The sequence below is a fragment of the Ursus maritimus genome, unplaced genomic scaffold (genome assembly GCF_017311325.1).
Source record: "Ursus maritimus isolate PB19 unplaced genomic scaffold, ASM1731132v1 scaffold_30, whole genome shotgun sequence".
Taxonomy (NCBI): domain Eukaryota; kingdom Metazoa; phylum Chordata; class Mammalia; order Carnivora; family Ursidae; genus Ursus; species Ursus maritimus.
Genome location: NW_024425564.1, coordinates 9,586,426 through 9,599,732, shown reverse-complemented (window position 1 = coordinate 9,599,732; position 13,307 = coordinate 9,586,426). Strand labels below are relative to the sequence as shown.

Genomic DNA, 13,307 nt, shown 5'->3' with positions numbered 1-13,307 from the left:
ATGTCAGGAATGGCCAGGCATTTAGGAGATACGGATACCCAGATAAAGATAACCCACTGATCATTTTAGAGTAGACAACTGAAAGTTACTCCTCCACATATTCCCAATACTGTATTGGGGCCTGGTGCATTTTGTAATCATGTTCTTCTACTTGACAGGTGAGCTGAAGTGTCCAGAGGAAAGCACACTGATGTCTGCCACTTTACTTTAAAAGGCATGAAACAAACAAAAAAAAAATAAGTAAGGATTGAAATACATAAGAGAGAATGAATAGGGGGCTGAATGGAAAGATAGATTGTAACAAAGTAAGCAACAGTCCGAGTTGGTCTGGCCGCTCAGAGATACATCCATGCCCCCCTCTACACCCCCCCCCCCGGCCCAGTGGCCTCCGGGGGCTTCTGCTCCTGTCTCCGTGGAACCTGGGAGCAAATGCAGAGTTCAGACTCCAAATCCACCTGAGAACACTCCCGGCTGGTCCCTAGGAACTGCCTCCACTGCCTTCCAACTGTTCCTGCGATGCCTGTGAGGAAGACACAGGTTTTCCTCCGGAAGAATTCCTGCTGACCCTGTGGCATCAGGTGAAGAACTTCCTTGTGCTGCTCCGCGGGGTCTAAGCTGGGAAGTCGAAGGACAGGGAGAGGAAGGAGAAGACAACGTCTCCGCAGTGACCAGCGCCCAGCGGTTCGGGATCAGCTGTGTCCCGGTGGCTTCTGAGCCCTCCAGCTGCCCGATGGCTTCTGCGCCCTCCAGCTGCCCGGGAGGCTGACCCGCAGGTGGCTGAGGCTCTCCAGCCAAAAGCCCCCAGGCACACACCTGCCGCTGGGCAAGTGGTGTTTGCGACCTGCTGCAGCCGTGGGAGCTGCGGGGTGTCTCCGGAAGAGTGTGTCGGAGAGGACACGGCATAGAGTTTGGGCTTGCGTTGGGGAATCTGGGGGAGGGCTTATGGAAGCGGGGCTTTGGACTGGATGCTGCCGGGGAGGTGGGGGGGTGTCATTCTGTAGGTAGGTGTCTTAGTGGGTCTGGTGTAGGGGGAAGACGGTATGTAGGGAGGCTAAGGCTGTAACTGGTGAAGGTTCAGCAGTCTGTCGAAGCCTCTCTCCTAGGGTGGTGTTTGGTCCCCGCCGCAGTGTGGACGGCGTTCAGGTTTTCCTCCACGTTCATACACAGTTGTTGAGTGATCCTGTGTCTCGATCCTTCATAGTGACAAAATGCTCTTGTCTGATGTTGCTGTCCCGTGAAATTGCTTGTGTTCAACAGAGCGCTGAGACCAGGCCCGTGTCCAGGTGTTGAGGGTTGCATTTCTCCTTCTCAGGGCACCCCCTTGACCTGTGGCTTCTGGCTGGGGTTGGTCCATGGGGAGCCATAGCAGACACGGAAGGAGGGAGAGAGGAGAGAGAACTCTGGGTACTTATTCTCCCGGGCTCTCTCCCTGCAGGGCTCCTGTAGCTGGCTACATTTTCCCCTTCGAAGGTCACAGCTCCTATTAAGACAGCCCTCTCTACATGGCTCTATTCTTCTAGATTTTCAAAATAGCCTCTATTCCTCCTGCCCTTGGGGTTAGCTCCACCATTCCTGGACCCTGGGTATAGTTCTAGCCCACATTTTTGTAAACAGCTCCTTAGGGAAACCCTTCCTGGATTATCCAAGGCGAGTGTGCTGTCTGTCGCCTACTGAGTCTCCCCGATACAGGAGGCTCCCCAGAAGGCAGGCTCCTTGATGCTTCTGCAGAGCTGGGCTCTGCTCGAAGTTCATACTGAAACGAAGTGTTACGAAGATGGCAGGATCCTTCTGGAGTGCATGTCCACCAGCGTGAGTCCCCAGCCCCAAACCCGGTAGAGCCGCGCCGAGGGAGAGAGCCCCCCAGCCAAGGCAGCTCCTTTGGTTGCCAATGGAGCAGGTCTGTGTGCAGCCACAGCAGCTGTGAGCCTGAGAAGGGCTCTGGGGCAGGCGTATCCTGTGTCATCAGAATTCCCTCCTGGGCCAGGAAAAGACAGCCAGTATCCACATAACAGGTGGGGCCCTGGGCAGCCTCGGGGACCCCTGTGCTGAGCCAGGCTACTGAAAGGAGGGTGTACGTTCTCCGCTGCTGACTCAGGGCTGGTCTTCGCAGTGAATGTGGGGCACAGAGCAGCAATCCCGAGCCTCCTCGCTCCAGAGAAGCTTCTTTCCCCCACAAAGCTGTTTGGGCCACAATCTGTGACCGCGATGAGAACTGGTCAATATTAGACCTTTAAGCAAAGACGAAATGATTAAATGGGGAAAAAAATGTAGACAACTCTTATCTTAGAGAAAAAGCTAATCTCCGTAAAATAGAAAACAGCCCAGGGAAAAAATGAGCAAAGGACATGAATTATTAGTTCACAGGAAAGGCAATAACACATGAAAGTTTCTCAGTAGAGAAACAGGTCTATATGTCAGAGTGCACTCCTCCAGGAAAGATCACTGTCGGATACGACGCTTGGTAAAATTTCTAATTCCATCTCTTCGTTCAGGTTCCCCAAAAGCTGACTTTTGAGTCAAGGACTTGGGTGCAGGTAGTCTACTTGGGAAGTGACCCCAGGAAACCCAAATTCAGAAATAAAGGGGGAAAAAGTCAACTAAGTGAAAAGTGGCAGAAAGCGTTTGTCAGCTGGTTGGTTACTGTCTGGGCAACTGGGCCCAATCCCACCCCGTACTCTCAGAACCCTCCTGACAGGGGTGGGGAACCTGGGCCACTTATGCCCAGCCCCCAGCCCCCTTTGGGTGAAGGTTGCCTGTAGGGGTGTCAACTCCCCTGCTCTTTCAGGTTGGGCTGCGTATATGCAAAGAAGCACGTATCATCCGTGCTAGAGCAAGCTCTCAGATGGAGAAAAGTGGGCACCTGGGAGCCTGTTACCTTGCAGGACACTGTCTGCCTGACGTGGACCAAGGGTACATGGGATTGCACATCAACAGCATTCCTTACAAGGCTCCCCCTCGGAGGATGTAGGGAATGCCTGGTAAGATCTGTCAGCCCCCCACCCATGGAGCAGCAGTGACTTCCGTCTTCCAAAACATGTCCACGTACTGTGGCCCCGCTGCCCGCCCCACCCCCAATGCACAACACACAGGGACTGAATCTGGTCTGGACCCCCGAGCCAGGCCGGTGGGCGTGCCTTGCAGGTTTTGACTGTCACACCTGTAGCAGGTGTGCCTGGGAGGTTCGGGAGGGCAGTTTTCATCCACAGTGTGGTCCAGAGAAGCAAAGGTAGGTGATCTGCAGGGAGAGTGGACGGAAGCAGTTGCATGGATGGACAGCGTTGGGGGGTGGCCTCCCACTGAGCTTCCTCGCGCAGGCGCCCAACATCAGCTGAGTGTAGAGCAAGGGCCGGGTGTGTAAGGGAGAGAGGAACCACAGAGGGCACGCGTACAAACTCCAGTCCCTCAACCACCGTCGCGACAGTAAGGCAGGACAGAAGGGAGTGAGGGGCAGAGCCTCCGCCGCCAGAAGAGTCTGAGAACACTGCCAGCTGGGAGCGTGTGGCGTTGTTCTGGGACGAGGGGGGCATGCAGGCGAGGCCGGGCCTCCAGAGGCCGACATGGAGAGCCACGCGGGTGAGAGAGCACCTGCCTCACGACTTCGAGCATTGGGATACAAGACCAGTGCAGTTTTGAAGTGAGTCAGAAGGGATTTGGAAGCCTCCCGAGGAAGCATGTAGGCACTTCGGGGAATATTAAGAAATGTGCGTTGTAAGATTATTCTGCAAGAAAATGTACAGTGGCCGGATTGGGGTCTGGGAGGGGAGCACTGTATGGGTGTCGGGGGTGTTGGGCTCAACCAGAGCGTCTGCGGGCCGACCACGAAGCCCAACTAGAAAGCCTGTGTGGGGCGCTATCTTCCAGCCCCACTGGGACCCCGCACTCCCTCTCCTAGGACCTCTCACCCAGTCGTTTTTGCATGAATGACACGGCGTCCGCAAAGACTACCTCGGCTGCTGTCTTGCGTCCTCTTTACCGGCCCCCACCCCGCCCTGGGTTCCCTCCCTCTCTCTCCGGCGCCCCCACTAGCGCCCCCACAAGCCCGGCAACTGGAACAGATCCTTCTGGCTTTGGAAGGAAGGCTGCTTATGTTTCCCTCGTCACCTCCCCACCCCCAACTCCGACCACTACACACTCACCCGTCTACACAAGAGGCCGCTCCTGGGGTAAGCCTGCTTCTGAAAATTAGAAAAAGGACATTTTAAAAGTCCAGATAATCTCAAAAAGCTACACGCAGCTGTGCGCTTCTAAACTTTGTGTGTATTCTGCCTAGTGACTGGTGAGGAACTAGGCTCAGGGATACCATTGGCTGGTTGACCCACAGCCGGCCAATCCTGGCTCGAGACCATGCATTGACATCTAGGGACTCTGTGGTCCCAGTGGACCCGGTCCCAGGTCCCACCGCCGCGCATGCCGCGACTAATGGGAGGCGTAGAAAAGTTTTTTTTTTTTTCTCCGCTTTCAGGACGTTTTGTTCTCCGATTGTGACTATGAGATTAGAGAGAAGAACGGCAACAGGAAAATCCTCATTTGAGCGTCAGAGAAGATAAAGCGCCGAAGTCAGTTGGGGAAGGTAGGAAAGGGAGGGTCGCGCTAGCCCTCAGGGACAGGGGTGGGGCGGTAGGTGGGAAGTGAGACATAGGAAGGCGGGGTCCCCGGGAGAGGGGCGGCTCTCCTCGTCTGCCTTTACCTCCCTGCTCTCTGCGGGATTCCAGGGGAGGATGGCGGGGGGGGGGCGAGCAAGGGAATGGAAAAATATCAAGTGACACCTGAAGAAACTCAACTCTGGCCCAGAGAAGTGAGCCGGGAAGGGCGGAAAACTGCCCCTCGGATCATCGCATTGTGGCTTACCCGTGGAATGTTTAAGGAGTCGGTCTATCGGGAGAGGAAGGGCGCTGCCCCACACAGAAGCTGGGGCGCTGAGGATCCCAGTGCGGGTCACAGGAAAGTGTGACCTCGCTCAGAGCTGGTGCCAAGTCTCCTTGGCTGATTTCTCCTCGTCTGTACCCCCAGGCCTCGGGCCGCTGACTCCCCCGGAGCCCGGTCCTTGGCGCGGATGGAGTCTGCGGCTGCTCTGTGCTTCTCCGCGCCGCGCTCCCTTCTGTTCTTCGCGCTCCTCAGCTGCTCCGCACTGCTCTCAGGTAGGGGCGCCTGCCTGGAGCTCCCGCCAGCCCTGCAGAGGGGAACGATCAACACTTCGGTCTGCAGAGAGGACGAGTGAAAAAGTACTGCGGTTGGGGTCCGGCGGCTTGCATTCTGCACGCGCTCCCTGAATTTAGACCAGCGCCGTCTGATAGAAACCCAGTGAGAGCCACAAAGGCGGGCTGCACATACAATTTTACGTTTTCCAGTAGCTACCTTTAAAATAGTAAAAAGACACAGGTGAAATAAATTTTAACAATGCATTTGCTTAACCCCAAATAACCAGAATATTGTTACTTAAACTTTCAATTAATGTAAAATATGAACAGTGAGATAGTTAACATTTTTATTCTAACATTTCCAAGTTGTGTGTATTTTACATTCACAGCACATTCCAGTGGGGACTAGCTGGTGGCTGGTGGCCACCATAACGGACAGCTCGAGTATGCTAGCACATTCCGGCCCTGCGCTGGATTGAGGGATGGAGGGAAATCTCTGTAAGCGTGGGGGCTGCAGGAGGCGCTCAGTACGTGCTTCTTAATAAGTATCAGCAGCCTCACTGGATACGGCACCAACCTCAGCCCCCGGAATCCTCAGCTCAGGAAGCCCCTGTGGCCTGGGAAAGATTACGTCTGTCCCGCGGAATATCCACTTCCTTTCCTGTCTTAGGTCTCTGATGGCTCTGCCGTCTGATTCTGCTCCTTTGTTGAACAGGCCAGTTTACTGTCGTGGGGCCAGCTGACCCGGTCCTGGGCATGGTGGGAGAAGACACCATGTTCCGCTGCCACCTGTCGCCTGAGAAGGACGCCGAGCGCATGGAGGTGCGCTGGTTCCGCGCTCAGTTCTCCCCAGCAGTGCTCGTGTATAAGGGCGGACGGGAGAGCCCGGAGGAGCAGATGGAGGAGTACCGGGGAAGAACCACCTTTGTGAGCGAGCACATCAGCACGGGGAGCGTGGCTCTCGTCATCCACAACATCACAGCCCACGACCACGGCACCTACCACTGTTACTTCCAAGAAGGCAGATCCTACCACGAGGCCATCCTGCGCCTGATGGTGGCAGGTGCCTCGTTTCATTTTGCTTGGCTGCTTTTTCAGGGTGACCCTTAGGGGAAGTTTCTCTCCTAACCTCAGGCCCATTGCAGCCCAGCAGATTTTAAACAGGGAAGGTGACAGGAAGCCTGGGTGGCCTGTTTCTTTCTCTTCCTCTTCTCTCCCTTTCTCTCTATCAAATAAATAAATAAAATAAAATAAAGAGAGAGAGAGAGACAAATGAGTTGGGAAGAGCTTGGAGTCAGGACTTTTTGTGATGGTCTGCTGACATTGAGGAGGTGATATTGTTATCCTGTGGATCCCAGGAGCACCCAGATCTTTGTAATTGGTAGATGTCTTGGAGAGATATAAGGACATCCCCTGGCTGAGCCCTCGGGAGGTACACGTCTCTGAACTGGGGTACGGGTTGGTTCTGCATTCTAGTTCTGTCCATTCTCCTAAAAACCAACCACTTCTGATGACCTGTGGTCACGTGAAGCCCTAAGCTGGGAGAGAAGGGACAATGTCTTGAGGTCAAAAAGTTTCCCAAGGTTCTGCTGGCCTGGCGGACTTCTGTCCTTATCTTATTGCTCCTGAGCTCCAGGAGACCAAGGCTGCTGAGAAGTCCTCCCAGGATGGAAAGGGAAATCCGCAACCTGCGTGTTTCAGGTCAGAGCAGATGCACTCACCCAGCAGTAGACAACCAAACCCTCTCACTGAATGAATCAATCAACAATCACTTGGTGGGAGACAGACGGATGTTCGCACTGTGATGGGGTCACTGGAGGAGCACAAAGCTAATTGCGGTGTCGTCCTCTCCGCAGAGATCTCACGATTTATTGGCATATTGGTCTCCGCACTTGTCCAACTCCAGGGTCTTCTTCCTTCCTCCCTCAGGCCCTTCACAGAAGGGGTACTTACTGGGGGAATGTGTGGAATACTCACAACCAGCTTCTCTGGCCCCTTGCTGCCTTCCTCCGTCCCTTGGCTCTCCCCGTGGAGAGCTGATCGAAGACACAGGCTAACATGCCACTGCCTTTTTAGCTGCTCGCTGGTCTCTGTCCACAGGCCTGGGCTCTAAACCTCTCATTGAAATGAAGGGCCAGGAGGACGGAGGCATCCGGCTGGAGTGCACGTCTGCAGGGTGGTTCCCGGAGCCCCACGCGGTGTGGAGGGACCCCTACGGTGCGATCCTGCCAGCCCTGGAGGAGGCTTACGCGGTGGACGCGGGCGGCCTCTTCACGGTCGCCTCGGCCATGATCATCAGGGACCGCTCTGTGAGGAACGTATCCTGCTCCGTCAACAGCACCCTGCTTGGCCAGGAGAAGGAAACGGTGATTTTCATCCCAGGTGAGTTCCCGGCCCTTGGGAGGCTCATCACGCCGAGGCAGGATCCTCAGACAAAGAGTGGAGCCTGGACAAGGGATGGGGAGATGGAGGCGTGGGGTGGAAGGGCCCTGAGCCCCCAGGAGCCGAAGGCGGCGGCGGAGCCGAGGCCTCTCCTCTGTCTCAAGAGGAAAATCAAAGTCTTCTCTGAGAGTTGTTTCTCTGTCATGGTCCTTATCCTGCAGCAATTTTTTTAAAGTTTATCTATTTATTTGAGTAATCTCTATACCCAACGTGGGGCTTGAACTCATAACACTCCAAGATGAAGAGCCACACACACTTCTGACTGAGCCAGCCAGGGGCCCCTGCAGCCATTTTTTTAAAAAAGATTTTATTTATTTATTTGACTGAGAGATAAAGCCAGAGAGCACAAGTGGGAGGAATGGCAGGGGAAGAGGGAGAAGCAGGCTCCCCGCTGAGCAGGGAACCCGACATGGGGCTCGATCCCAGAACCCCGGGATCACCATCTGAGCCAAAGGCAGAGCTTAAGGGACTGAGCCAGGCGCCCCCACCCCTGCAGTCATTTTTTAAAACATTTAGAGCAATCATAAGTGGAGAGTGGTATGGGCAAGTGGCTATCTACACACAGAGGGGCTGCCTGCTGAATTTCTCCCTTCCTGCCCATGGCATTTCTCAAGGGAGGGGGTGGGATTCTCTATCTACAGACATGCACGAATTCATTCAACAAATAGTTAACAAGTATCACGTATATTCAAGGCACTGTTCTAGACACCAAAGATAAATCAGTGAACAGAATACATAAACATCCCTATGGTCATGGGACTAACATTCTAGAGTGGCAGATTATATCAGATGGAAGGAAGTACTATAGAAAAACTGAACTGGGGGAGGGGACGGGGAGTGCCAGGGAATGGGGGAGTTGTAATTATACATAGGATGGTCAGGAAAGGCTTCACTTGAAAAGATGGCAGTTGGGGAAGTGAGGAATGAGCCGTGCAGATATTTGAGAACCAAGCAACCCAGGTACTAGGAATAGCACGTGCAAAGGGCCTGAGGCAGGAGCATGTGTGGCAGCTTCAAGGAACCCCGAGGGGCAGGTGTGGCTGGTGGGCAGGCAGGGAGTGTTACGCGAGTCTGAGTGACACAGGAAACACTGCAGGGTTTTGAGCAGCGAAGCAACGCGATCTCACTGAGACTGCTGTGCTGGGGACAGACTGCAGGGGATGTGGACAGAAGAAGGGAATGGGGAACTGCAACCTTTCAGGCAAGAAGGGATGGTGGCTTGTGCCGGGTGGTGGCTGTGGTGATTCCGTGGTGGCCAGTTAGCTTTGTTCACCCTGGTCCTTCCCATGTTGACTCCAGGGGTCCCTGCTCTTTGGCTTCTGACCCCCAGCCCTGGCGGTTGCTGTAGGGGGAGCCAGTGCAGGGCCAGGGTCTCTGTCCGGGGTTTCCGAGAGAAGCCAACAGAGCAGGGACCCGGGAGCCCTTGCCAAGGGCATCCTGAGGGGCTCTCTCACCCAGGGTCTCCTTTCTCTCACTGAATGGGACTCTTCGGGCTCCCTTCAGAATCCTCTGCTCCCAGTGAGTTTCCCTGGACGGTGGGCCTTGCTGTCATCCTGCCTTGTCTGCTCCTCTTCTCCACCGCGAGCATCTGTCTCATCAGGAAACTCCACGGGGGGAAAGAGGTTGAAAATGAAGAGAAAGAAATTGCATGTAAGGAATTAGAGACAGACCGTGTGGAAAAAGAGAAAGAACGTCAAATAAAAGGTAAAAGAGTAGGAGGACAGGTCACTGTCCCACAGGGCCGCAGCTGTGGCAGCTAGAAGCCTGGGGACGGGGAGGAAATGAACAGAGGCCACAGCAAGGGGCTTGGACCGGTGCTGTCCGGGGCCTGACCCTCCCACTTGCTGGCTCCCATTCTGAGGGCTCGATTGTTTCTGGAATCCTGACAGTTCCATAGGCGGGGAGAGGGGGGGCGGTGGTGTTCATGAAGGGCCCACCCTCCCTCGTTTAACACAAACTCAAATCCTCTGGTTTCTTCTATCGAGGACATGAACTGGTTTCTGTTTCTTTTTCAGAGCAACCTCAAGAAGAATTGCGTAAGTGTGCCATTTCCTGAAGTAGCCATGCAGGTTTGCGCTCTGCTCGGTTAGCCAGCAGCTCCTGAAGCTCGTCTGTCTGTCTGTCTGTCCCGTTGCAGGATGGAGAAGAACCCTCCTACATGCCGGTGAGCACCCTGGACACGCCCCCGAGCTCAGGCTTCTCCCCCTGGCCAGCCAGCAGGGCGTATTAGAGGAGCCGGGCAGGGAGTGCTGGGAGGCAGAGGGGCTGGGGGGCATTGGCTGGCCGCACCCCCCCCAGTGCTGGGTCCCCGCTCTGCTATCAGGGAATCCCCACGGCTCCTGGGGAGGTCCTCTTGTTTAGAATAATTTCATCTATCATTACCAGAGCTTTACCATACACAGTGGACCACCCCAAAGGTTACATTTTAGGAGTTGCTGCTCTTTGGATCCTGGATTAATTTGGAAGCTGGTACAGCCTCTGCATAACTGGAGAAGCACGTGATGGAAAAGCAATAGGCTTCCCCAGACCCAATTCAAGGGTGGACGCTTAGGTGGCCGGAAACGCCTTTCTGCTCCGCAGGGACACTGATGCTCTGGGAATGGCCTGTGAGGGGAGGGGGCTTGGCCAAGGGGGAGAGCATAGGATCCAAATGCCTCATCCCAATGAGCACTTCGCCTCTTACGATTTCTCCCCTTCTGCTCAAAAGCACCGAGGAATCCAGGCTTTACCAGACACTGTGATACTTGAACCTTTCCTCTTTAGGTGAATTTCAAAAGGGTCAGAGTCAGACATCCCAGCAACGTGGGGACAGGAGAAAATCACGTTCATACAAGCGGAATGTAGATCAGCCGAGTAGTCACTGTGGGTGGGAGACTGCAGAATGTCAGGGGTCGGAAGCCTTTCCTGCATCCAGAGAGGTCAGAGCCATGTTGTTAACGCAGAAACAGGTTGTGGAGACGTGACCCTCCCGGTTTCCCCTGGGAAGGGGGTGCCCTTGGGAGTCATTTAAACCAGTTGTCACCTGGTGAAACTGGTGGAATCCAGAGAACAAATGAAAGGAGCTTTTACTACCCAGGAATCTGCAGGGGAAGCTGGCATTAGTTGCCTCACTGCAAGAGGGGGCGGGATGGGCCTATTGGCTCATTTAAGTCCAATTGGAACATTCTTAACTAAAGAGAGTCCCAGAGACCATATGTCTTCAGTAGAAAAGGGGGCAGATTGGAGAAAGTTGAGAGAAAGTGGGAGCCATGAATTTCGGTTCCTTTGCTAAACTTCCCACATTTTTAGAGCCCTGATGATCCCCAGTCTCCTGTCCAGTAAGAGGCAGAAGTGCAGCCTCAGGGGTTCTGTGAGCTAGCTGCCTGGGAACTGGGACCAAGGGGCCTTCGTGGAAAAGGCCGCCACACAGGATCTCCCACCACCTTTCTGGGGCCTCCCTGAGGTCCAGGAATCGCACCATCTCCTGAGACCCCAGACCTAAACCGGAGACTTCTTCTGCAGCTGACGTGGTCCTGGACCCAGACACCGCTCATCCTGAGCTCTTCCTGACAGAGGACCAGAGAAGTGTGAGACGAGGCCCCTCCAGGCAGAGTGTCCCCGACAACCCGGAGAGATTCGACTGCCGGCCCTGTGTCCTGGGCCTGGAGAGCTTCTCCTCAGGGAGGCATTACTGGGAGGTGGAGGTTGAAAACGTGATGGTGTGGGCTGTAGGGGTTTGCAGAGACAGCGTTGAGAGGAAAGGGGAGGCCCTACTGGTCCCCCAGAATGGCTTCTGGACCTTGGAGATGTTTGGAAACCAGTACCGGGTCCTGTCCTCCCCCGAGAAGATTCTCCCTCTGAAAGAGCGTCTTCGCCGGGTGGGCGTCTTTCTGGACTATGAAGCTGGAGATATCTCCTTCTATAACATGAGGGACAGATCACACATCTACACATGTCCCCGTTCACCCTTTTGTGGGCCCCTGAGACCCTTCTTCAGGCTGGGGTCTGATGACAGCCCTCTCGTCATCTGCCCAGCCTTCACAGGGGCCCGGGGGGTCCCGGTGCCTGAGGGCGGCCTGATCCTTCACAGGACAGGGACCCGTCACAGCCACTAGGCACAGAGCCCTGGCCTCAGAGCCAAGTAGAGAAGCCTCGGCCATCTCTGCTTCCACAGCACAGCACCCTGGAAGGAAACAGGCTCTCCTTCCCTCCGGCCACATGAAAGAACAGCCTCCAGAGGCCCCTCTGACACCTTCTTCAGGCCCAGCCCCATCCATCCCTCAACAGGCTGTTGCTTTAGTAACTCATCTGCTGGGAACCATGGGGCAGGGTCCGGTCTCAGAGAGGGGCTGCCACATGGCTCCCAACAAGAAGAAAGTGTGAGAAAGTGACAGGCTTTAACATCGGAGTGACACATTCAGCCTGATGCTCGGGTGGACATCAGACGCTGTGGACTCAGGGTGAGGGCACCTGGACACAGCAGGCTGTGAGGGGAGGCAAGCACAGCTGGAGGTCAGGGAGGTGGGAGGGACCAAGGGTGCAGGTGCTGTGGGCCTCCCCATCACAGCCCAGGGGCTCAGGAGCTCAGGAGCTCGTGGGCCATTTCCACCTTCCCCTGAGCTTTCCAGACTGCACAGCAAAGCTCTCCCGGCCTAGAACTGAGCTGAAGAAGGATGAAGACACATCTCGGCCTGGCTCCGCTGTCCCCTCGATAAACTGGAAGTCAGCGCCCAGTTACTGAGTGTGGCCTGAGGTTTAAGGTCCCAGCTGAGCAGGTGTGTACTGACCCAAGTGGACCCCCAGGACCAGGTCCAATGGGGAAAGCAGCACTTTCCAACTTCTTGACCTCAGGCTGCCTTTAGATATTAAAAATTTTTGAGGGGGCAGTGGGTTGAGCATCTGACTCTTGGTTTTGGCTCAGGTCGAGATCTCAGGGTTGTGAGATCGAGCCTTGCATCGGGCTCCACGCTCAGCACGGATTCTCTCTCTCCCTCTGCCTCTGCCTCTCCTCCTGCTCCTCTCTCTGTGTCTCTCTCTCTCACTAAATAAAATCTTTAAAAATAAATAAATTAAATAAAAATTATTGAGGACCCCAAAGAGCTTTTGCTCATTTGAGTTATATCTGTCACTATTTATGGCATCGAAGATGGAAACTGAGACATTTTAAAAATGTATTTATAATGTATATTAAAATAGCAATAATAAACACATTATAAGTTAATATAAAAACATGTTTTATAAAAAATAACTTGTTTCCAAGGCAAAATAAATTTTATTGAGAAGTGTGGCATTCTTTAAGGTTTCTGCAAATCTAATTTCTGGCTTTTACTAGAAGATGGGCTGGACCCTGACATGTGCGTCTATACTCAGTGTTGGGGTATCACAGGCCATGTCATCTCCAGAAACTTCACTGTACACTAGTGAGAGAATGAGAGCAAAAACAAATAATGTCATCATTATTATTATGTGAATAGTATTAACCTTGCAGACTCCTTGAAAAGTGTATCAGGGACCCCCCCACCCCCGAAATCTGCAAATCATACGTTGAGAACCAGGAGAGAGGATCCTGGAACAGACTCAGGTATCTAAAGTGATGGCTTAAATGGTAGTAATCCAATTGGAAAAAGTGGGCTGAACAAGTATTTAAAAACTTCCAGCGTTGGGGAGGGTATGTGTTGTGGTGAGCACTAGGTGTTGTGTAAGGCCGATGAAACACAGGCTTGTACCCCTGAAACAAATAATACAGTA

At 54.0% G+C, this 13,307-nt stretch overlaps 1 protein-coding gene across 1 annotated transcript; it reads left to right on the top strand.

Moving 5' to 3' along the window:
* The first annotated feature begins 4,382 nt into the window (after positions 1-4,382).
* On the top strand, positions 4,383-12,545 carry LOC103665096 (butyrophilin subfamily 2 member A2-like). The gene is made up of 8 exons (XM_008693016.2): positions 4,383-4,570; positions 5,011-5,138; positions 5,854-6,201; positions 7,239-7,520; positions 9,084-9,284; positions 9,596-9,616; positions 9,718-9,744; positions 11,082-12,545. Exons 2-8 carry the CDS (start codon positions 5,054-5,056, stop codon positions 11,672-11,674), a joined length of 1,557 nt encoding a protein of 518 aa, XP_008691238.1. The 5' UTR covers positions 4,383-4,570; positions 5,011-5,053; the 3' UTR covers positions 11,675-12,545.
* The last annotated feature ends 762 nt before the right edge of the window (positions 12,546-13,307 follow it).